Source organism: Centropristis striata, chromosome 7 (genome assembly GCF_030273125.1).
Source record: "Centropristis striata isolate RG_2023a ecotype Rhode Island chromosome 7, C.striata_1.0, whole genome shotgun sequence".
Classification (NCBI taxonomy): Eukaryota; Metazoa; Chordata; class Actinopteri; order Perciformes; family Serranidae; genus Centropristis; species Centropristis striata.
In genome coordinates this window covers 19,611,391-19,637,287 of record NC_081523.1, presented here as the reverse complement: position 1 = coordinate 19,637,287, position 25,897 = coordinate 19,611,391, and the positions used below count along the sequence as shown (strand labels likewise).

General features: G+C 41.4%; 1 protein-coding gene across 1 annotated transcript; it reads left to right on the top strand.

Annotated features, from left to right (window-relative positions):
* Window positions 1-580: 580 nt before the first annotated feature.
* Window positions 581-25,048, top strand: LOC131974689 (transducin-like enhancer protein 1). Its single transcript, XM_059337108.1, has 20 exons — window positions 581-1,335; window positions 2,203-2,303; window positions 3,277-3,340; window positions 4,002-4,046; window positions 8,137-8,199; window positions 8,330-8,434; window positions 12,896-13,112; window positions 13,338-13,354; window positions 15,657-15,770; window positions 16,275-16,328; window positions 16,487-16,636; window positions 16,762-16,900; window positions 17,432-17,631; window positions 19,342-19,418; window positions 19,594-19,843; window positions 20,106-20,353; window positions 20,847-20,994; window positions 21,112-21,262; window positions 21,972-22,048; window positions 22,516-25,048. Exons 1-20 carry the CDS (start codon window positions 1,312-1,314, stop codon window positions 22,621-22,623), a joined length of 2,352 nt encoding a protein of 783 aa, XP_059193091.1. The 5' UTR covers window positions 581-1,311; the 3' UTR covers window positions 22,624-25,048.
* Window positions 25,049-25,897: the final 849 nt, after the last annotated feature.

The window sequence follows — 25,897 nt, the reverse complement described above, 5'->3', positions numbered from 1 at the left end:
CATGTAGCCAGCAAAAGATGAGCAGCATAATTAGATTTGTTTTCTTTGAAGAGAAGTGGAACACAAAATGTGTCCTACTAGATTAATTTGCACACTGTATATTATTACACATATAGAGAGCGGAGGCAGAGAGCGATTTGAGTTGATTTACCGTGACACTTGTTAGGAAGGTTCACAGCAGCTACTCAAGAAAGAAACTAAAGTATTTGTGTACGTGTGTGTTGAGGACTGATGCATTTGTGTGTGTGCATGTGCACGCGCACATCTTCAACGCCACTCCTGCTGGGCCCACGTTACTTTGATTGACAGGTGAGACTTGCCTTCACACACCGCACTGCCCGCCCTGCGCGCCTCCGGAGTGGCAGCTCCTTGCTACGCCCTGATTGCCCAGAATCCGCGTAGCTCAACCAGGTCAACAGACTCGGGGCAGTTTGCAGAGCGGCCATTGGTCAGCTGCGTAATCTACATCACTATCCCCACGTGGAGCGGCGACTTTGATTGGTGTGCAGCCGTTTTGTGGGCGGGCCTCCAGTTTCGGTTAGCTGGGGAGCGTGAAACCGCGTGAGAAAGTTGCCATTGAGGTAAAGCAGAGCTAGACGGTGGACTGTTGCCGCCGCTGTGGGAGTTGTTGTTATTAAAACTAACGACATATTTCCTCTTTTTTCGTGAAATCTATTTTGGACGCATTCGAACTCAGCGGGGAAGTAAATATTTCTGTTTTTGTTGACTGTTCAACCGCCAACGAGCGACCGCGGCGAGTCAAGTGGGAACTCTTCACTGCAATTAACTTGTGTGGATTTGTTTGTGATGCTGTGACTGAGAGCCGACAGTTTGCGGCTGTCTGTCGAGGGTCTACTGGCTTGACTTTCCTTGTTTGTTTGTTTGTTTGTCTCTGTACTCGGAATACATCGGATTCTACACAACACAAACGCTGGAGTGATTGAGGTAGCTCCAGCCTTTTTTCATTCTCACCTGGTCCGCACCCTCTCTCCCTCCCTCCCCCTCCAGCTAATGAGCCGTTTCCCGTGTTTTTCCGGTTGATTTACGGCCGCGCTGCCGGTGGAGCGGAGGAGAAACAACGACGGAAACATAGCGAGAGACAGCGAGGAGCAGGGATTCACTTTAAACGGTCCGTGAACTCGGACGGAGCGGTCGGTTTTGTTTGAAATTTACGACAGTTGGTCCTGTTAATAACGGCGGATGGATTCGTCTCCGTGATCCGGAGCACCCCCACACCCTCACTGTGCCCTAGTTTGATCCCTCGAAGTGGGGTTTTAAGAAGGAAACGGTTGCATCCTCCCGGAGATAACAATGTTTCCCCAGGGGCGACACCCGGTAAGACTCTTCTCTTCCTGCTTTAAACCTCTGAAGTCCAGGAGATTTTGGTTCAAATTTGTCAACTTCCTGTGCATTCATTTTTGTCTCTGTTTAGCATCTTTCTGTCTGTCCTTACATCACATGCATGGCTCCTTTTTCTCCACACAAACTTGACTATCAGTCAGATTTTTCATTTTTATTTTAATTAACAAAGTATAAAGCTGCCAGGAACCCAAAATACAAACAAAAGACACAAATGTCTTTGGAAATGTATTTTCAAACCATTAACCATTTATACACACAAAAGCAGCTGAATAAATAATAAAACTACAAAACAGTCTGTTTGCATGTAAATTAAAAATAATAATAGTTTTCATTGTAGAAGGAAAATTCACATTTTAAAAATGGTCTAGCAACATAAATGGCACACTGTGAAAGCTCCTATGATTGCACTTTCAACTGGCTTTCTTAGCTTGTCTTCATATCATATATAACTAAAGTTATTACTGTATATAAAACGTGTATTTTCAATAAATAGATGGACTCCAAAGGGTTAAGAGTTGTTCACCTGACTGCAACTGGGTGTCCACAGCCAGGGAGATAACATTACCTCTTTGTCTGACCCGCTTCTCTTCTTCGCTCACTTTTTTTTAATCCTTGAGGCTAAGCACATGTTTGAATCAGGCTCTTTCTTCCTGTTAATTGGGCTCTGCATCTGCCCTAAGAAGCAGTGTGGGACTGATAATGTTGTTTGTTTAAAAACGGCTAATAATTAAAAGTAGTAGACATTACATGTTGATATAAGCATGGAGAGGATCAGATGCATATTGTGGGGCACATAATGAGGCACTATGATGTTAATAATCCTGTCTGTGTCTGTGTCAGACGCCCCACCAGGCTCCTGGCCAGCCCTTCAAGTTCACCATCCCAGAGTCACTGGACCGCATCAAGGAGGAGTTCCAGTTTCTCCAGGCACAGTACCACAGGTGGATAATACAAACACACATTCACACGGAAGGCTCCTCAGTCTTTATGGGCGGCACGATGGCCAATTTTTTCATTGTCATCCACCCTCTAAACACTCAACCTCACCCTAACCACAGTCATCCCCCTTACCATAATGAACAAAACCCCAGCTCTGGCCTCATACTAACCCATAAACCTGGATTACAAAAGCGCACACACGCAGCAGACCCAAGCGTCAGTGTTAGTGCTTACACTGCGGTAGGTCTAAGTCTTGGTGATGGGTGAGAGCCAGAGGGTGGCGTGTGGGCTCAGGGTTTCATAAATCACTCCTTATTTTCCCCTGTGTGTGTAAGGAAAAGACGGCCTCAGTATGTGTGCAGTTTTTCTTTGCTTTTTTATGTGTGTGTGCTTTTACTTATTTGTTTTGTCAGGGAGGGTTTGCTGCAACAGGTGAAAGCTACTGACCTACAAACAAGGCTGTTTTGTTTTCTCACATCCTGATTCACTCATTCAAGGAGCAGGGTTAAACCAAACATCCTACAGCTAACAGACATGGTTATTATCATAACTCAACAACAGAAAGAAGAACCATGTTCTCCATTTCACTTTCTGCTCTTTGCCATGCACTGTTTAGAATTGTCTGTGCATTTGAGAATTCTTTAATCAGCGCACAAAGGAAAATCAGGATCAGATGAGACAATAATCTGTCTTCAAAATTGTATGCTTAACATTGTTAATCATCTATTTTCGAGATAAAAAATGAGAAGATCAACATCCTAACTGTTTATTCTTAGTAGAGTAGATGCTTTTGACAAAACAGACAATTGCACACATGTTTATGTGCTGATATTAATTTATCAGCAATAAAATGTGTTGGTACTGTAAAACAACTAAATAACCATCCACACAAGGAGTTAAATGGGATAAATTTTGCTTAACTTGACTTGTTTTCAGCTTCTCTTTAACTCAATGTTGTGTTGTTGTGTTTTGCAGCCTCAAGATGGAGTGTGAGAAACTGGCCAGTGAAAAGACGGAGATGCAGAGACACTATGTTATGGTGAGAGCCATGTGACGCACATGACATAGTGAGGCCTTTGCCCTGCTGAAGTGTCCTTAAGGAGGATACTGTGCTCCCACCAGCTCAATGTGTTCTCGAGCTGAACTGTAGAAAAAAAAAATGCACCGCAACATGAAAGTTGCATCAGACAGTTTCCTTTCTCTAAGGAAGATGATTAGACTGTCAGGCTTGTCTGTGTTATGACTTTGCACCTTGTTGGCAGGAAGAATTTTCGTTTTGAATAAATGGAGGTCCAGTATTTTAGCTAATTCGTCCATTCACTAAGTTGAATGAATGAGATTCTGAATGTATCTCCGTCTGTTAAATACCAGTTCACTTTGACAACCTTTTAACCTGAAACAAAGTGAGGTCAAAAGAGTGTGTGTTTAAAGCCTTAAGTCAGACACAAAAACAAACAAAAAGTAGACAGGAATGCCACTCTGAATTGTTTGCAAACATATGTACCTACTTTGCCTCTAAGGTGGCAGTCCTGTACAGATAAAGAGCATTTAATTTAGATGCTGGATCCTTTAAAAGAAGTGTGATTGCTCTGTGATTATTCAAGTAAAACACCCCTAGGTCGCCTATATTCTCTTAATCAACCTTTTTATTTTAAAGGCTCAAAGTTCCTCTTACTAATCAGGCTTTCTGTCCTCCTCAGTACTACGAGATGTCTTATGGCCTCAACATCGAAATGCACAAACAGGTATGGACGCCTTTCTGTCTGCCTCTTGTCGACTCTGCGTCTTCCTGTTTGTCTCTCTTCTTCTTTCTCTCTTTCCTCCCTCTTATGGCAGGGTTTTGATGTATTCGGTTTGTGTGCCTGTTGACGTGTCCTTGTGTGTGCACAAATTTATTTGTGCGTTCATTCATTTGTGTGTGTGTGTGTGTGTGTGTGTGTGTGTGTGTGTGTGTGTGTGTGTGTGTGTGTGTGTGTGTGTTTTACTGTATGTCCGTGTGTGGATGTGTGTTTATCTGTGATCGATGGGGCTCTGTCTCCATTTCCCCAGTTAGGGCCGGCCGGCTGAGCCCAGAGGCAGGATGAATGGCCCTGTAGATTGATTGGTGCTGTCTAGGGGAGCGGCCTGCTTTATTACATTAGAGGGGCAGGGCTGGGGAGGGCAGAGGAATCGATCACAGTGAGGCCGGCAGAGGAGAGACATTGGAGCCCCCCCTTTTAGAAGCAGGGAGGCAAAAACACACCAACATACTTTAGTAGGGCAGACGCACAAATCCGCAAAGATGATACACTTACCTGTATTGTAAAGCAAGGACATTTATGTACAGCCATAAGTAACATATGCAAACATGTGAGGGCAAGGCAAATTGATACACAGCGCTGTACACAAAAAACACAGGAAATCAAACATGTTTATGCATGAGTACATACACTGACACATTGAAAGGCAAACATCTTTCATGGTTAATTATGTAGTCACATGGACGAGGCGGGAAAACTCTCACTTTCTTTCTCATGCACACAAACACACATTTCCCCACAGGAGTGGTGCAGGGCTCAGAGCGTTTACCAGTAATTACCACAGCTATCGACCAGTCAGACCAGAGGAAATTGGAGGTGGATTGGCCTGGCTGCTTCACCGAGGAGTGGGGATGCGTCTCTGACTTTCTCACACTCCCTCCTATTAGTTTTTTTCCTCCTTTCTCCTCTTGCGTTATTCTCCTCCTTTTATAACCCAAGTTCTCTCCCTTTCTTTCTGCCTTCCTCGCTCTCCATTTAGAAGTATGGGATTTCTTCTTCCTTGTGCTACACCCCCACCCTCATTTCTTTTTTCTTAGCTCCTTTTTTCGTTTTATGTTCATGTGAAGCTACTGTTCTTTCATTGTGAGAGAGATGCATCTCTTCCTATTGTCCACACACACATAAACACACACACTAAAGCTCCAGGGGAGGTCATTAGCTTGGGGCTGCAGTTGTCAGAGCAACAAGATTCTGTGGGCGGGGGGTACGGGGGATACAGAACAACCCACCTCCTGCTGAGGAGGTACGGATGTGTGTGTAGTGTGGCAGTAATGCTCCAATTATATGTGTAATGGGAAGCCTGTTCTCTGTTAGCACATTGTATGTTTGTGCACTTGCATCTTCTCTCTGTATCCTCAACTTTTGTCCAGTCACTCCCTCAGTTATATGAATATCACAGTGTGGATGATGTACCGCTGCCATTCTCCAATGTTGTTATTCAGAAGCTGATCCAAAAGTTGTGTTTTAAGTACTTGGACACATGAGTTTTTACATTGAGATGCAATTTGGAATGATGCCTCACTCGGGTATTGCAGCTTTGTGGATTTGTGGCCTCGTTTGTTTGATCCTTGTTAGTTTTGTCAGTTAGCTGAATTAGATAGCTAAGCTGACCTGATAGTAGTTGGTCAGACTATTCTCAGACGACCTAATTAGCGAGCCATTATACAAGGCTAATTATAGGCTTACAACTTAGGATTCTGAGAATGGACATGCAGGTGTAGTCTGCCTGAAATAGCTCTTTAGTTAGAACGTTTTAGGCACTGAATAAGTTGGACATTATGAGATTGAGTTACAGTGTGCAGAGGCCAGCGACTCATGCGCTGTTCAGAGCTGAAAGTATGCTGTAAAGGTCTCTCATTGTAATTCATTGTATAAAGGCTATAGTAACAGGTACATCAGGTGCACATACACCTAGACAGCACAGAGATTTGATCTGATAACAATTAATAAATGCTGCACAGACTGGTAATCCAAAGCAGCTAAATACAAACCTACCGATTGTCTTTCACCTACAGCCTGTTGTGTGGCTCAATATAAAAATGGAGCTCTCTATAATAAGGACTGTAGAACAGAAGTCGTGCATTGATGGCGCTTCACATTGTGCAGTTGGTATAAAGCCCAATGTACCTAGATTTGTAAATGATCATTAGAAGCTTTTCATATGAGTCTCAATAGACATTTCATGTCATGTATACTCACACATGCAGTTTTGAAGGACAAACAGAACTACACATGCTCTGAGAGCTTTGAACTCCTTTTGATTACATATTCTTTTTGATTCTGAATAAAGACTCAATTATTTATAGTGTTTAGTGTTCACAGGCTGAAGCATATCTACTTGTGTCTATTTGTTTCTTCTAACTCTACTTACTTTTACTTACTATATTTACTTCAGCACTTTATTTATGCTCCTCTGCTTAATGCCAGCTGTACTTAGAATTTTCTTTTTTTTAGTTGCAGATATACTCAAAATTACATTGTAGGTGAAGCAGGGCTTGTTTATTTCAAGACTCAATACAATACTTTATTTAGCTCATCCAAGTACATAATTGGCTGAACTGTGGCAGGGTCAGCTGTTTGGCGAGCTGATAGGTGTGTGCGAGACAGTGAGGTCTAATGAGGACAAGTGTGCTACAGCTAAAGAGACCGTCCCCACAATGTCAGGTGTTCAGGAATTATGAAACCAGTATGACACAGTGTGCTAGAGGCATAGCAAATACTGGAGAGACACCACGAGGTTGAGATTTGTAGTTTTGAGTCACATACCTTGACAGCTATTGGACAGATAATTTGCAATATAATTTGGGATAGACAGTTAGTTCCCCCTCAAGATGAACTGTAATAACTTTGTTTGCCTTTTCACCTAGCATCATCATCAGGTCAACATTTTTTTAATGTATCCAATACTTTGGAGCGAATGACTTCAAAATGTAGGAGTATGTCATGTAGCGTGACAACTAGCAAGTTTTAGCATGCTAATATGTTTAGTGCAGCTTCACAGAGCCAAGAGCCACTAGCATGGCTATTGACTTGTCTTGTTGACCTTTTAACCCTCTGAATTCAAAACAGTTTGAGGGAGTTTTTTGCTCCTGCCATATTTTACTTATGTTGGAAGAAAACTGGAGCAGTGTATGCCTCAAATGTCTCTTGAAAACAGGAAGTACTGTATTTTATAACTGTAAAAGGGGGACACTAGTCAAAGGAACCTGTTACTTCTACAGCAGGTGAAGTGATTGTTGGGTCAGTTAAACCCCCACAGATGGTTGCTTTGTGCTGTGGGATGCCAAATGCTTTTATCTTCACGACAAACTTTTGTGACTTCAGTTTTCAATGCGTGATAAAGAAAATCATCAGTTTCCTAGGTTTTCACAAAACAAAAATTCATAGCCCTCAGAGGCTTTCACATCCAGCATGTGTGTCAGTGTGTCTATTCATGTGGGATGTGTGTGTCCAATGAGCCATTACTACGTTTCATGGCTTCTCCAATTCCCTCTTCACCCCGGCCTCTTTCGTATCAATTTGATTGGATGATATGTTATATGAGTCCCCTTATCTGATTTGATGCAACTGTGGGGGTATCTGGTTTCAGCCAATTGTTGCCACCTCCGGGGTTTGGGGGGCAGGCGGATGTGTTGGCATGGATACTGGGGGCGAGCAAATGAAGTTAGTCGCTGATGAGATTATGTTGAAGTGCTGATGGGAAGAGGGACAAGAGCACAGAGGATGGGGAGAGAGCAAAAGAAATACAACAGGCAAGAGAGAAACTTGAGCTCACACTGATGATTAGAAAGGAAAATCTAATTGTATGCGTGTGTTGGCGACTCTGAAAATGGCGCACACTGGATGTGTGTGTAGTTTCAGTGTGTGTGTGTGTGTGTGTGTGTGTGTGTGTTAGCACGCTGTGGAGGCGACCGTCTCTAGTGTGTTTGTGTGTGCGCTTGTCTTACTCATCGGCGTTACTGAACAGCTGTTTTTTCTAAATGAATGTAATTATGTTATTAACAATTAAGTCTCTGTATGTCTCTCCCTCCATCAGACTGAGATTGCCAAGAGACTAAACACCATCTGTGCACAAGTCATTCCCTTCCTCTCACAGGAGGTAAATATGAGTGACATTGAGCTAAAAACTCTTTTTGTGCTATTTATACACTCTTGTTGTCTCTACTAGGTTTACTGATAAATGAGCTTTTTCTTGGCCTTTAGCAACATTTTGTTTGTGTCTTTTGCAGCACCAACAACAGGTGGTCCAAGCTGTGGAGCGAGCCAAACAGGTGACCATGGCAGAGCTAAATGCTGTCATCGGGGTACGCGGACTGCCAGGTCTTCCACCGACCGTGTGTATTCCTTTTATTTACTCTTTACCTAAATCAAGTGCCTCCATATTTCTGTGTGTACTCTGTGTAACATCAAATTATTTCCTTAAGAAATGCATTTCTTTCTCCACGCACTAAAGGTAAAGATTTTGATCTGTGAATAGTGTAATTTAACCTCTCAGGTGCTTGCTGCCTGCCACAAATGGAAAAAATATTTCTTGAAGGGCAGCTTGTTATTCATAATTTTTTACATAGTAATAAATATATTGCAGGTATAATGACATAACTTAAACACCACACCCACGTAAGACACAGTAAATCTTTAAGCAAACATTTTTTTGCCTGATTTCACTTGACCTTCAGAATCACTATTAAAGTTTGACTGTGGTGCTGGTGTTATAACTGCACTGATAAATGTACATCCTCTTTACATTGTGGGCACTAGGGTTGCACATCTCTCTGTGATAAACGATTCGATTCGCATCTAGATACACAGGTTACGATACGATTCAAAAGCGATATACTTTTATTACAAACTGTTTCGAATCGATACAGTGTAAGAGCGATACAATTTTATTTGATTCTACGGTTAATACTTGTTGTAGATATTAAATAGTTTGTCACTCACAAGTTTTATATTTTTCTTCTGATTTGCCATGGAGCTAAAAATCTGTTTTATTGTGGGTCTGAACAACAAAAAGACCAGAAACATCTTTCTACATTTATAATAATGTAAAGAAAAATCGTTCTAGAAGCTGTTTTCCCTTTCATGATCTGTTATTCCCCTCATTCAGATTTATTATGGATATTATTAAAGTAAAAAAAAAAAAAACAATCTGTCAGCTTTTACATTGTTTGTCATTTCCTTCAGTCCCACCTGAGGCTAATCCTTCCTGAGTGCAGGTTTGATCTGAGTGACATCATTAACATTTATCCTTCATCATCTAACCTAGTAAAACATTGGACGCTGTTCAGCGGACACAATCATGTTCTGGGATATTATATAATTAATTTATCACCAAGATCGTCTATATACAGACCCACATAATAAATAAATAATATAATATAAAGGCATTCCCATGTCCCTGAGCAGGACACAGTTCACAGTATAAATACACAATGCAGGTTGTTATTCATGTGCAGGTGTTTGTTAAACAGAGAAAACACTTATTATTATTATTAATGCATGTCTACAGCTGTTAAAGCTGACTGACAGCTGATCCAGCTGTGATCCGCTGTCGCCGTCATTAGAAATGGACGTCGCTTCATGTGACGCTTCAGAGGAAAGGACGTCTCATGTCTCTTAAAATGTTTCGCAAGTGATGCAAGTGAATGGCGGCAGTGATGGAAGCGGGAATGCAAAATAAGAGACTTGTGAGAGACCGGAGAGACCCATGGAGTTGCGCAAGACCCGCTTCGTGTACAGCTTAAGCTCTCGCGTTGTTTTAGCGATGCAATGTATTAGTTTGGAACTTAACTTGAAACTGAATGTCATATTATGAAATGAAAAAGAGGGGAATCTCTACGCACCTTATTGACTTTTCTGCATTGAGACATAACATTTAAAAAGAGTACCAGGATGCATCTAAAAATCAATGTATTTCCCCGGCCCTAAAGTTGTATTCAGTTGGTCTAAAACTGTACCTGATCCTCCTATGAAAATGCACCTTTCTATATACTTCCACATTCAGTTCTTAGAATTTAAATTCAGTTCTTGCAATTGAATTTCAGTTTACTGAGACACACATGGAGTACAGATTCGCAGAACCCCTGATTCTTGAAGCCTATATTTTTCAGTCCAGTTTTTCTTTGCCATTATTCATTTGGCAATCCAAAATCAAATATAATTGTTTCTTATTAAATTTCTAGTGAAACATATTTTGGCCCACAGCTGACTTTTTTAGGAGATGCAATCATTTCATCTCTAGAGTCACTTATCTAATCTCAAGGTCAAAGGTGTCTATTTTTAACATGTGAAAGAGTTGGTTGTAAAAAATGAAACCCAAGGATGCAGATAGTTTCTCTTTTTTACGGACTATAGTTTTGGAAATAAAAATGGATTGATTGAAGGAACTAATCTTTTTCATGGTGTACGAGTCGAGGATAGAGGATATGAATCAGCAGGAGAAGTGTGGTGAGAGGTGTTTATTCAAAAGATGTCGTCAGCCTATGATGAATGATGGGGCATGACGAGCTATTCAGACTTGAGCTGTAAAGGGATTGGCACGGTGAGTGTGAAAAGAAGTTACAAAAACAAACTTCTTGCTTGCAGTTTTGCTGTGATTTTTAGGTAAAAAGAGAAAACAGAGTGGAGCTGTTGGAGGTGACTGGGTGGGATGGGTGTTAATTGAGAATACTCTGCTTTATAGGGGCCATAGGGTCTTGGCAGGAGGTGAGGCCAGGGAGTTGAGTTGTGGGGAAAAAAGGGGGTGTCTTCAGCGCTTTAGCTTAGCAAAGAGTGGGCAGTGGGTTTGAAGAGTTAAATGTGAGGTGGGCTTGTTAGTTGGCGTGGACTGATGGGGGTCTGTGTGCATGTATGATGGGGGAAGAGGTGGATTTGGCAGTTGCTGTTTGAGTCTTAATTGCAGGATTTCAGTGTTTGTAAAAGGGGGGGTCACGGCGTTGCCCTTACACTCCCCTCTTCACTCACTCCTCCCGTCTCCCACGCCAGCCTGTCATTCACCCCGTTTGTGAGTTAAATGAGTGTAATGAAGCATGTTGCCCCTACCTCTACACACACACACACACACACACACACATGCACACACACCAGCTCACACTAACATCCCATGACAAACTGGGCTCCCCTTGCCTCCACCAATACTTCCCCTCCATTTACTCCCATCAGGGGTCCTGTTTGTGTATCCATGTGTGTATGTGTTTTTGCATCTGTTTGTGTGTGCGTCTGGGTGTAGCAGAGCGTGCATTTCTGTTATCCCCAGAAAACAACATGCAGGGATAGGATGGTTGAGCGAAGGTGTGTGTGCCTGCCTTGTTTATCTAGACTCTGTGTATGCATGTTAGTGTGATCAAGTGTGACGTGTGGGTGTGTTTATGTTTGATTGTTTGGCAGGCGAACCAACTCTGGAAATTGTGTGCGCGTGCGCGTGTGGGCATGGGGGTTGAGGCTAAAAGACTGTTTCGTTGTTTTGCTTTCATTCATTGGGGCAGGACGCAGTGAGTGAAGGATGGATAGAGAGGAAAAGAGAAGGCAGGGGCTCAGCAGAGGGGGAGTGGGTTAGTCAATTAGGTGAGATAAAAGTCGGTTTGACCTTCAGCACTCCTTCCACCCCTGCCGAGTCGCCTCCTGTGCCCCCCCCTCCTCTTCTCTCCCTCCTTCCTCCTCCCCTCCCCGTGGCGAATCAGTGAGCTTGGATTCCCGCGGCTACTGTCTGAGGAGGCAATAATGATGTTTTGGAACACAAAGGCATTTCACGCTCAGACGAGCGCCTGATTTGGTGTGAAAGAGAGAGCAGGGCTGCCAGCCAAACTCTCTCCCTGACCCTCTTCTCTCCTTCTCTCCTCCCCTCTCTCCTCAGCCGCCTCACTCCCTCACAAGACCTGACAGTGCAGGCAGCAGCTGGGGCGCTCGGCTCCCCCCCCCCTGCCCCTCCACTGCTCCGCCATTCCTCCTTTTCCTCCCTGTCTCCCTCCCCCCTGCTTCTCCCACCACATCCTCGGGCTCTGGGCTGTGATCCCAGCTGTCAGTATTGTTCAGTGTTTGACCCCAGAGGGAGGAGGGTGTGTGTGTCGGTGTGTGTGAGGCAGTGTGTAGGGGGAGAGGATGTGTTCACCGCCTTGTAGACTGCAGCAGCTTGTTGAGGTGGTAAACCGAGACACTGAAGAAACTGTCCCATCTGTTGAAGACTTCAATAGGGCCAGATATCTCTATTGATTTGGTTACTGAGTGCTATTGATTTTTACCTATTGATGGCTCAGTTTAATGACACTTGAATTTTGGCGTAAGGCCTCAGTGTTTTGCACTTTAAAGCAATATTTAGTAGAATTTGTATTTGTTGCAATTAAGCAACTCTACAGTTTCTGCACCAATGTTAAAAATATGAACACCTGTACATATACACAATGACATTACTTACAATCAAAAACTGCTCGACAGCTTTGCTTTGCCAAACTTCAAGCAAGTGCAACAACACAAGACATCGCAAGCCACACAATATTTCTCACTACAATAGCAACAAGACCAGCTCGGCATCTGTCTTGCACCTTTTTTTGATGAATCTCTCTAAAAGCTAGTCTGATTTACTCTTGTTCGGCAGCCTCTGGCCTGGTCACTCTCCTCTTTTAGTTTCCTCAACATCCACTCCGGCGTCTTTGCTCTAATCATGATGTTCATAGAAGTTGGTGGCAGTTAGCGGTCGCGGAGAGTTAAGTCAAAGCAGCGAGAGGACATCAAAGGGAAAACCAGAAAACATTTTCTCAACTAACCACCTGTGCTTTCTTTTTGTCCTTGTCTCTAAGCAGCAGCACCTATCCCATAACCATGGTGGTGCCCCTGTGCCCCTCACCCCTCACCCTGCCGGCCTCCCCCCTTCTCAGCTGGGTGGTTCTGCTGGTCTCCTGGCTCTATCAGGAGCACTTGGTGCTGTTCCTCCCCACATGTTGGGAAAAGACATTGGTGATAAAAAACCACACATGTCCGGACCAGACTCGCACACTTCAGGACCTGAACACCTGAGAGGTGAACAAACACGCCTGCCACCACAGAAATAGCATTTATTTTGGCCAAATGATTTTGTCTGTTTGAGTCAGTTTTTCTGTGTGAACTTTGTGTTGTTATTCATAAAGTGTAATGAGATGTAGACTTCACTTTCTAACTCAGTCATCTTATTTTTTTCATTTTATGCTGTGCTGAACACCCAACCCTATGACCTCAACCACATGCACGCATTTCCAATGGCAATAGAGCGAGAGCCCAGCACAGTAAGTACTTCCTCTTTCTGCAGTAATGTTTACTGTTCTGACAAACCACTCAGTTTATTTTCTAGTCTCTCTCAAATGAATAGTTTGGTTTTGGGGAACTTTGCTCTTAGTTGCTGTTTGGCTTTAAATCAACAGTGAGATTAGTCTGTCCCAGCTCAGTTGATGGACATCTATGAGATCAGTAAACTCAAACTGAAGGAATAACACAGTTAAACTTTCTGCACTAAGTAAACTACCTTTAGTTACATAGAGCAATTCCAAGTAGTGATCTAATTGTTTGGATTTGTACTTATGAAATGATCTCCCTCTAGCTATGAAGGAAAAAACGTAAATACTCCCACAAACAAACTATCTTTTGACTCACAGTGCATCTTGAGCTGAACATTCAATTATCTCATGTGTGATAGCATTTTATTGAAAATACAGCATCTAAAGACTCGATCATTTATCCACTTGCAACTTTAACTTATTTCAGGTAAACTGCACCTGTTGCTGTGGCAGGCTCAATTTTTAATTTTAATAGTATTACTTTCATTGCTGCTGCAATGACCCAATTTCCCCTCGGGGATCAATAAAGTTCATCTCACCATGTTATTATGCATGAAAAGCCCCTTGCTGTTTTTTTAGCCTTTGTATCACACCCAACTAGCTTTCATCCTTAAGTTGTATATTTTTGACTGTCAGTTTCAAAGTGTGTGCGTTTGGGGATCTCTCGGGTAGAGCTTTGGTCTGCCTGTTTAGTTCTGCCCTAGATCTGCTCTGAACTGTTGGGTTTCTTTTCTCCTCCAAATGAGCTTTTTAGCATGGTCACACGCACACACACATACGCACACACACACACACACACACACGCACACACATACACACACTCCTCTAGCCTAGCCTGCATTGTTGTGCCTATTTAACACCTCAGTGAGCAGATTACCCCCTTCTCCCCCCTCCCACCGCCCCTGATCCCGCGCTTAAAGACTCTCATTGTGTTTAATATCACCACCACTGAGAGGGGAGGGCTTGGGAAAGGGAGGGGAGAGGAGGGGGGCAGCAGTCATATGACACTGAGCTTGTGTGTGTGTGTGTGTGTGTGTGTGTGTGTGTGTGTGTGTGTGTGTGTGAGAGAGAGAGAGAGACCATGCTAAAAGAGAACAGGGGAGAGACGGAGGGGGGAAATTGCTTATGTTTTGCGGGTCAGTGCTCCTGTGCTCAGCTCACTAAAACCTTTCAATAAAGGGGGGAGGAGGTACGAGGGAGGAAGAGGGGAGGGTGTGAAGGAAGGGGCCTTTGGCGGAATACAGATTTTTCACCCCCTCCTTCCCTCCCTCGTCTCTTGTCACCCTTTCTTCTCCTCCACACTCTCACACCCTCCCTCCATCCTCTATGTCCTCTAATCTCATCCCCTCCCTTTCCCCCTTTTTCTCACCCTCCTCCTCCTTCTCCTCCTCTCTTAGCAATTCCTCCTTCATTTACCCTTTCCCCCCTCAAAGCCCAAGCGCTCACTCGCTAGATGCGTGCATGCGCATGTGTGTTTGTGTATGTTGGATGCACATTTCATTGACAGGCTGAGACTATAATGGACTCAACATGAAGCTTTAATCCATTAACAATAGGATCCGTTGGTCAGGAGGCCAGAGGGGGTCTGTGTGCGTGTGTGCGTGCGTGCGTGCGTGCGTGTGTGCGTGTGTGGTTTAGCGTCACAGAGGGATGCAAGAGTGTTATGCAAGAAATACACACAGAGTCTACTACACACTTGATCACATACACACAGGCTTTTGCAGTCAATTACACATTACACACACACAGACACACACAGTGCAGCCAGTGCAGCTTGTCAGAGCCAGGAGAGGGAGCACTGATAGATTTTGAGAGCCACTTAATGTAATCATCAACTTCAGAGGCGTGTGTTTGTGTGTGCCTGTGACTGGCTTTGGTCAAGTGAGAAAAGGGGTTGCTGTTAAAGTGTTAGTGCTGCTTAATTCGTGCTTCTGTGAACTATTAACCTATTTGCAAGTAAGAGTCTGTTTTTCTAACCTGCTCTACACATAGCTGAAAAGCTGTTGTAATTAGTGGTAGGTGGATCAGACTGTTTAGTGAGCTCATGCAGAAAAGCACACACAACAAGCACAACATGAACTATAAATGGAAAATTTTTCTGACCGCTGCAAATCCCTTTTCTTGTTTCTTTTATTCTTTGTCCTCTAAACTCTCCTTTCTCTTTCTATTTTCTTTATACATTGCCTATCTTTTTTTCTTTTAATCTCTTTCACCGTGCCCTCCTTCTACTCCTCCTCTCTGCTTTCATCTGCAGAGTAACTCATTGCTGCCAGAAAGTCTTAGGAACTCAGATAAGCGACGCAATGGACCTGAGTTTCCAAACGACACCAAGAAACGCAAGGTGGATGACAAGGACTCAAGTCACTATGTAAGAAATGCTTCTACTGACTCTGTGTGTTTGTTTGTGCAAATGCTAAAAGTGATGAACAATCATCCATAATTTGTTCGTGTTCATTTGCATATGCACTTTTAGTGTTTTAAGTTTCATACAAGGTCTTGAAAGTTTGTAAAATGCTTAATTTTAACCGTTTTTTAACCTAATAAAATGACCAAAACATCAAATCAAACTTAATATGAACAGTTGGTAAAATAAACAAAGGGACAATATGCATTACTACAAGATTTATTTTTCAAACTGGATTTATAGTTACAATTAAGGTCTGGAAAGAGTCTGATATGAAGTCTGATATGATATGAAAATATTTGGTTACCTTGACAGTGCTTGTATTTTACTCTTAAAAAGCTGTACGAACTCTGGTGTTTTTCCATATGTTCACAGTCACACATCAAATGTTAAGAGTGAATTTTCACTTTTTCACACATTTTTATTTCCACTTCCACTGTTATGCCAACTGATTGTATTGGTTTGCAGGACAGCGACGGGGAGAAAAGTGATGATAACTTAGTGGTGGATGTCTCGAATGAGGTGAGTTTTTTATGTTTTTTTAATTGTTTGTTATTAGTTGTGGTGGTTGTTTCCTGTGGGATGAACACATAGATTAAATTTGTCCATTGAACTGAAAATCACTTTTGTGTAGTGACTTAGTTTTCGTGTTGTTAACTGAATCCTTGTCTCTCCACCAGGATCCAGCCTCCCCTCGTGGCACGCCTCTTCCCTCCCCGAGAGAAAACGGCCTGGATAAAGCACGCCTTCTCAAAAAAGACCCTTGTAGTCCAGCCTCTACTGCATCATCAGCCAGCTCCTCCTCCCTCAAGTCCAAAGAGATGGCAATGGTAGGGATGAACAAGACAAAACTGTTTCAGGGCATTGTTAAAGAGAGCAGATGGATCAATTAATAGGTGAATAAATGTGCAGTCATTTTTGGTATATTTCTAAAGTAAATCTCTTTTTGTGGCAGCGAGACAAGGCAGGTACACCTGGGCTAAAGTCAAGCACACCCACACCTAGAGGGGACTCCACTCCTGGTCCAAGCTCCACTCCTGGAATCCGACCCAGTCTATCAAAACCGCCGTCCATGGAGATACCACATCCACCCAGTAAGTCCAGTCTAGCTCATTTGTAAATGATATTGTGCTAGGTTGTGTTGTTTTAATATACTAATCTTTGCCAGAGGGCAGCAAGTTGTTTTTTCTAAATTGCCTCAAGGAAAATTCAGCCCCCCCAGTTAGTATGGTAAAGTAAAGTACAGTTATGTAAGACTTTTTATCTGTTTACAAAAGAACTGTTGTTCTTTTCACTAATTAATAATAATTACTAATGTTTCACCATATACCTGTACTTTGGAAAAACCTCATGCATGTGAGAGTCTGCTTGATATGAATGATATATCCAATTGCCAGTAATCTTAGTTTGGTTAGAAATCTATGTTTGCTTAGTATTGACTTAACTTTGCATCACAGCCAAATAAGGAAATATAATCAAGGGTTACTTAAAATGTCATGTGATTATGTGGTTAGGATAAATCTGTAGCATCAAGTCGTGTTCATGGGTTTTGAACTTGAATGCACTTTTTTTATTTGTTACCAGCTTTTTATGTGTCATATTCTTTCCTTCCCTCTCCTCCTCAGCTGCAGGTTTGCGGACCCCCCTGGCTGTACCAGGCCCATACCCTGGTGCATTTGGTATGTTGCCACATGCAGCAGGAATGAACGGGGAGCTGGCAGGTGCAGCTGGAGCTGCGGCCTATGCTGCTGGACTGCACAACATGTCACCTCAGATGAGCGTTGCTGCTGCGGCCGCTGTTGCTGCATACGGCCGTTCACCCATGGTGAGTTGAAAAGGATGACTTGTATTTTGGTAAAATAATAACAAAAATAAAGCAAGACCCTGCAAAATTTCAAATCAACATAAGCAAATAACTACATATTTTTTAAATATATATGTTAGATCCTGACCAGTATGGGTTTCTTGACACCAATGGTGATTTTAAAGGGGTGTGTTGGAATGAAAATAGCCAGGCAGCTTTCTTGAACAAATAACTTATTTTTTATTTACATCATTATACTTTGTACATACAATGCATACATTTATCAACCAATTCTTCAACTGAAAATAAAAATTAAAATAAATAACTCAATAAACTTCAGTACAGTATTTTAAATCCTACTCTATTGCTGACCTCATGAATAAGGAATACACAAAAAAAATGACCCCAAACATAATTTTCTGAATTGTATATTCTGTAAAAGGGTCATATTGGACAACAGAATTTTTTATGTGATCAAAAGAACAATGAAAGTAAAAAGTAAAAAAAAGCAAATCTCTACAAATATATCTAAATTAAGTGCAAATAAGAACAAATGTACATTACATAAGTATTCAGCTCCTTTAACACAATATTTATTAGTAGAGCCCGTTTTGGCAAGTTATCCAGGTATTAGGTTTGCCCATCTGGACGCACCAGTTTTCATCCCATTCTTCTCTGTAAAACTTTTCAAGCTCTGTGAAGTTGCATGGTGAATGTGAGTGAACAGAACAGTGTGAATTTTCAAGTCATGCCTTCTGCTTCTGCAGCCTTCATATGAGTGTTTTCAGCAGTGGCTTCCTCTACGCTGTTCTCCCTGAGGCTCCCAGGCAACAGTTGTTGTATGCACAGTGCTCACAACTCAGCCATGAAACCCTGTAACCTGCTCCAGGCAGATTTATAGCTGCACTACAGTATATACATCATTTTTCTATGATTGACCTTAAACCACTCAAAAGAAATATTCAGTGTGTTGGAGATTTTCTGGCATCCTCCCCCTGACTTGTACTTCTATTGATTGATATTTTATCTTCATAATATAACTGTTGCATCTAATGTAGTTGAATGGAGATCACCTGTGTTTAATCAAGGTGTGACCAGTGATTTTAATTTAACTATGACCATTTTACTTTTTTCAGTTTTGAGAAATCAAAATGAAACATTCTCTAATTCAACATTTAAAAAAAAGTATAAGATCAGGAAGTTGAGGCGTGTGAATACTTTTCATAAGCACCGTTGACTTTATACTGCAAAGTGTCAATAGTTGCACAGCTGTATTTCTCTTGTCTGTGTGATAGTATTTATACAGTGGGTATGCTGGTGTGCATTACGTTCAATCACCTCGTCACTCTTGGCTGTATTTGCATAGTGTTCATTACACTGTTTAAATAGGTTTAGTAGACTTACAGCTGTGTCTGTATCTGGGCAACACTTGATAGAAACTCAGGTTGTGTACTCACCAGCTGCATGTGTGTGCGTGCGTGTGTGTGTCTGTTTGATTGGGGAGAAAGGGTGAGCACAAGTACTGACAGCTCTGCCTCTGTGTGTTTGCTGACTCTTAAACTCGTCATTCTGACTCGGAGGGTGTGTGTGCTGAAGAGTGTCTGTTTGCTCTGTGCTCATGAGTGTTTGTGTTCTGTTGCACAGGTTAGTATTGACCTGTGTGCATTTTGCCAATGCCCAAGGGTGTGTGTTTGCACTGTGCTCAGAAAATTTCTGTGTTCTCTTCTTAAGGTCGGGTTTGATCCTCATCCTCACATGCGAGTTCCTGGAATGCCTCCCAGTCTGACAGGAATCCCTGGCGGCAAACCGTAAGTGTGTTTGCGGCTGTGCTGTGTTTTTGAGGACTGATTGCCTGTCATGAATGTCCTGGAAAAACCTCCTCTCAGAAATAAAATAATGACACTTCTTTGTGTATTCTTTCCTCTGCCTCTTTAATCTTTTCCATCATGCTTAACCTCTTCTCTTCTTTCTTTGTGTCATCAGAGCTTATTCTTTTCACGTGGCTGCCGACGGACAGATGCAGCCGGTACCGTTTCCCCCGGATGCATTGGTGGGCCCAGGGATTCCTCGCCACGCCCGTCAAATTAACACACTGAACCATGGAGAGGTGGTGTGTGCCGTTACCATCAGTAACCCCACCAGACACGTTTACACAGGAGGGAAGGGTTGCGTCAAGGTCTGGGACATTAGTCACCCAGGAAACAAGAGCCCGGTGTCGCAGCTTGACTGTCTGGTGAGTGAGGTGGTGGGGGAGATGTACAGTACAGAATGCCTTTGTTTTTGAGTGATAGAGGTGTGTGTTGTATTAAAGAAATACTGCAACCCCCGAAACAAACATTTATTAAATTAGTCACTTTTTGTTGCCTTGAATGCTTTAACAAAACATTGTTTTTCTGCAGACTTTCTTCAGTCATGTGATATAAGTCACATATAAATATAGTACTGTTTATATGCAAAACATGAAATATATTTATTTTTTGTGTCTGCCACATCAGAACAGAGACAACTACATCCGCTCCTGCCGTCTCCTCCCTGATGGTCGGACGCTGATTGTCGGAGGTGAAGCGAGCACGCTGTCAATCTGGGATTTGGCCACGCCCACTCCCAGGATTAAGGCAGAGTTAACATCATCAGCACCGGCATGTTACGCTCTGGCCATCAGCCCGGACTCCAAGGTCTGCTTCTCCTGCTGCAGTGATGGAAACATCGCAGTCTGGGATTTACACAACCAGACACTCGTTAGGTAAGAGACCTTGATGTATAAGAACATAGACAGTTTCTTCTTTTACCACCTGTTAAACACCGTAACGACTTTCCTTAATCAGCAGCTTCGAAGTTCTGGCTGATTTAACCTTTATGATTACAAGTTTAATCACCAACAGGCAGAATATTAACACTTGTGAGTAATAGTATCATCAAGCAAATTGCAAATATCATTCCAAATAGGCATCTTTCAAATACGCCTTTATTTTGAATTACCTCCTTTGTATTATTTTATTAAAGAGAATAAATTGGTAGTTTTCAATTAAATGTCTGGAAAAACTAATACAATTGTCGAATTATATTTTAGTTGCTTTTTGTGAGTTGATATAAATATATAACTGATTTATACCCCTAGAAAGTAATGATTGATGATGAGATGAGAAATATTGAAAATATTCACATTTTGGTATTCTGTAATTACCAACTGCCCTGGGGAACCTATAGTGCTCATAATATATGTGTGTATCCTGCAGACAGTTCCAGGGCCACACAGATGGAGCCAGCTGTATTGACATCTCCAATGACGGCACTAAGCTGTGGACCGGAGGTCTCGATAACACTGTCCGCTCCTGGGATCTGAGAGAGGGACGGCAGCTGCAGCAGCATGACTTTACATCACAGGTACACACTCATATCAATAAAAACAGTATTTCAACTTTGTACTAAAAGTAGTATCCCCTAAGACTAAATATTATATAATATTTTGATAATATAATATTTCCTGTGTCTTCTGTCCAGATCTTCTCTCTCGGCTACTGTCCGACAGGAGAGTGGCTCGCTGTGGGGATGGAGAGCAGCAACGTTGAGGTCCTTCATGTCACCAAGCCTGACAAATACCAGCTTCATCTACATGAGAGCTGTGTACTCTCTCTGCAGTTTGCCTATTGTGGTAAGCAACTGGCTGTCTTGATCTTGACCGATTTAGTCCTCCTTTCACAAATTTTCCATTAGGCTGGCTGCGGTAATTAGTGTTACCGGTATTTGGACAAACACTGATTTACATTAGTTAGCCACTGCTCCCCTCATTCTTGTGCTTATTTCAAAATACAACCCTGATTCCAAAAGAGTTTAGGTGCTGTAAAAATGGAATGACATTTTGCAAATCCTGTGCAACCTACATTCAATTGAATATAGTACAAACACAAGATATACATTGCTCAAACTGGGAAACGTATAACATATAAACACTCATTTTGAATTTGATGCATTCTGGGTTGTTGTTTTTTTTACACGTAATCCACCATCCAAACTTTTTTGTAATCAGGGTTGGAGAAATAAACCCATTTAGCTAATTATTGCGTACTAGGGACCATGCCAGTATGCAACATTTGATGCATTCGAATAATTTCATTAGTGACACACACATATATAATTGAATACTATACAAAGAAAAAGATCCTCAATGTGGCATCCCTATTTTATATTGCTTGTTTTTGTAGTAAAATGATCCCCTTTTAAAATGAATGGGCGCTTGGACTTAGTGCTTAGTGGGATTGTCACTGTTTAATCATCTCTTGCCACTTCTGTCATTGTCTACCCTTTTGTTTAACCTTGAGATCGCTTATTGTGGGTGTGTTTGTGTTCGTTTCTCCACCCAGGTAAATGGTTTGTGAGCACAGGGAAGGATAACTTACTGAATGCATGGAGGACACCCTATGGAGCCAGCATTTTCCAGGTTGGGACAACAGATCACTACATTCATTTTTATAATGTAATGACACACATGATAAGCATTTTAACAAGCATAGCTTTGTATCAGTGCAATGAATGACTGGAAACCATGAAATTGTCCTCAATATGAACATTTTCTACTGTCTGCAATTAAAGTTTTAATGACGCATGAAATGTGCAAACAAGTCTGCTGTTTGATGATACAGTGAGATATTGCTTTTAGTGTGGAAACACATCCTGTCTCATTTGCTGCTTCAGCATGTCTCTCTGACAGCATCAACAAACACGCTCTGATAGCTACTGTATCTTATTAATCATTCAGCAATATTGATTGGAATTAGAGCACCAGGCATATTTATATCTGAAAGTATAGTTTAAAAACTTTTAAGTACTTTATCACACACAGAAGCTATGACGTGTTCTTTTGTTTATTTGTGAAAAACCTTTTTTCCTGTTTCTGTATCTCTTCAGTCTAAAGAATCGTCTTCGGTGTTAAGCTGTGACATATCTGTGGATGACAAATACATCGTCACTGGTTCAGGGGACAAGAAGGCCACAGTCTACGAAGTCATCTACTAAAACTGTGTAAAGAAAAGACGGATTTGTTCTTTCCCACATACCAGATATGTTTCTAGACATTTTCAAGTGGAGCAAGAAATCTCAAACAAGAGTGACCTTGATGGCGCATTCTTTTTCTTCTGTTACATCTGCCGAGGAAACACAGAAAGGAGACAAACATTTTTCATGCACATATCTGTTGTGCCGGTATATGTGACTCCATATCAGCTGGGAATTAACTGGAGCAGCTGGATGTTAAGTGGAAGGAGAGGAACTATTTGGATGATCTTGTCTCTGCTGCTTTCTGCTACGGACTGCACTGGGATCAGTTACAGGGACCAGACGATAAGGACTGAACCAAAGGGGACACTGCATTGTTTTGACTGGGACCAGCTCTTCTGGAGAACACTGCGCTGAAAACACACACGATTCAGTGTCACGGCCAGGGGCAGAGACCCTAGAGCGAACACTCGAACCAGATGGTTGAACATGTAAACAAATAGCAGATGGAAAAGAGGAGAATGTGGACAGAAACTGACAAAATAATGGAGCGACGGAGGAGGACAGTGAATGCAGAACATGTTAGTTTGCATTTTGTTGCAGACAGACGAAGCTCGCAGCCTGTTGATCTCTCAGCTCCGATGCTCTGACCGTAGAACCTCAGCTTGCTGTTCTGATACGCCTACACTGTCTGAAAAAGTACCTTCTCTGTCTTAACAGCGAGTCCTGTTCTCACTAAACTACACTGTAGTGGGAGCTGTCCACCTACATGATAAGTACACAAAAATAATATGACTGAAGGCCATGTTGACTTCTTTAGTATCATGATATAGTTTATTTCTGTTATGGGTTAGTTTGATCCTCACAAAGAAAATTATGTTTTCATAATTCGAACAATTTCAGACGCCACTAGAAAATATTCACTTGAATAGGAATGGGAATTGAACAGATTTTATTGATACCAATGGCATTGATGATTCTGCTCATCGGACTGATTCTTTTTGGATTCCCTAATTGATTTCTAATCAGTTTTACGTGTGGGGGGTAGGCCTACACAAGTTTCCAGTTTCAAGGCAAAAGTTTTATCATCAGAGTAGAAAAAAGTCATGCATGTGACTAATGTGCAAAAGCTCCACTGTGATCATCATCTACAATGGTTGGAATATTTGCACAGCATTCAATTTCATTTAGGTTCTTAGGCAGAGAAAAATAATTTGCTATGCCTGGCTGCGTGGCGCTGATGCTATTTCAGCAGGATATTTACCCCCAGTAACCGATGTGCTGCTTGATTGGAAAGCAGTGGCACTTTAGTGTCAAATACATGGCATCACTGGAATTTAAACCCATGCTATGTGGAAAGATGTTTCAGTGTATTGCTGGTGTCCACCCTTACTTGAAATTATAATTTTGCAGACAATATAGCACCACCATGGTCATCTAACGTGAAGGAATAGGATTGCGATGGATCAGACAGCTCTTGATTCCTATCCCTGTACTTGATCCAAAATGTGTCATCAGCTGCACATGTTGGTAGAGCAATACCTTTACTCCTACTGTAACTGAGTTGACCTGAAACATTTCAGAGACTCTGTATTTATAATTGGTCAGCTGGTTAGTATCAGATTTACAGATAGCCCCTTTGAAACGGTCTTGTTGAAGCCGAGACGTCATCCTGCTGTTAGGTTTAAGGCAGCTAATTTGCTTGTGGTCTTTGGTTCATCGGTTGAGATTACTATGAGTAAAAGGAATAGTCTAAAAGTTCAGATTTTCCCCCTTTAATTTGAAATAAAAAAAACAACCCTTTGATAACCGCCTCCACTGTTGTAAATTCACCCTGCCTTCATCACTGTGTGGATGGTTCATCACGCTTCATAAACAGGGACCAACTAGTTCTAAAAAGATAATTTTTTATGATTAAATTAACCTTCTGTTTAAATAAGTGAAAGGTCCGTTCTACCATTTTCGTTAAACAAATAACTTATAAAAACAGAATTGCCTTTTTTTAAAACCTTCACTTGTTTTGCTAATATTCTTGAATGTGGGATATTTGTGAAATTGCCTTGAAAAGAACAACTGTGTCATGTAGCTTTTTCACTTTATGAAAGACAACAAACAAGATTCAGTTATTTGTCACGATAGTCTTACAGAGAAAGGTGCAGATGTATTTCAGCTTCAGGAAGGAGTCAGTCAGTTTCAGCCATTTTAAATGCATTAATTTCATGACCTTATGTTTAGTTTTTTTGTTTTTTTTAAATATATTTTTGTCTGTTGAATGTTTGTAAAAATGTATATATATGTTTTTTTTCTTACAAGACATGCTTTAGAAATAACAAACGTTTTTGTACGTCTTTTACATGGAAAAGAAATGTCTAATCAGGAGAAATACTAAATGGTCTTAATGCTAGCTAATCTAAAATGATTGAAATATCTAGACAATAAATGTGTTTTTTTGTAACTGGAGTGGTCTTTCACTTTTTGCGTTCATACAAGAGAATGTCAGGACCTCACTGAAAGTCTTTTGATCCAGTATAGGTATACGATGGAGACTGAGTTTTTACAATCAGCCTTGTAAACGGAAGTAAGCAAAGACAGGTAAACAGGTAAGTAAGACAAAAAGATTGTGAATGCTAAGTTGTGTCTTAACCTTCTTCGAGGTTCCTTTAGACAAAGTACAGTATATATTTATGAAACCCAGGAGAACTCTCTAAAACCAAAAGTCAACATGGTTATTTTTAGTTAAACTGTAAACTAACTTCCATATGTGATACTTTGTCACTTACATAGCTGTGACCAATAGTTATGTACTTATTTAAACCCAAACCCTGATCTTTTTCTAAACATAACCAAGTACACTGCAAAAAGGGGCGTCTAAAAACAAAATAAAAACACTAAATCTGAGGGAAATTATCTTGCTGCATAGACAGATAATTTCACTTGACAAGATTTTTTGACTTAAGATTGTTAAATCTAGAAATAAGCATGTTGAACACTTAAAATAAGAAATTAACTCTTAAAACAAGATAAATTATCTAACACTTCTAAATTAAATTTAAAAAAAATCTTTTATCAAATAATTTGCAGTGTAGTTTTATTGCCTAAACCTAACCAAGTAGATCCAAGTAGTCACAGCGACAATGCAACTATTTCACAACCTTATATAGAACGGACAAGTTTTTTAGGGTATCCTGCAAACTGTTGTGCCTTAGATGTCAAAAGATATCTTCCAAACCCATTCAAGAGAATGCATTGACCTATTACTGCGTAAAGAACAGTGTCATGTTTTAATGCTGATGGA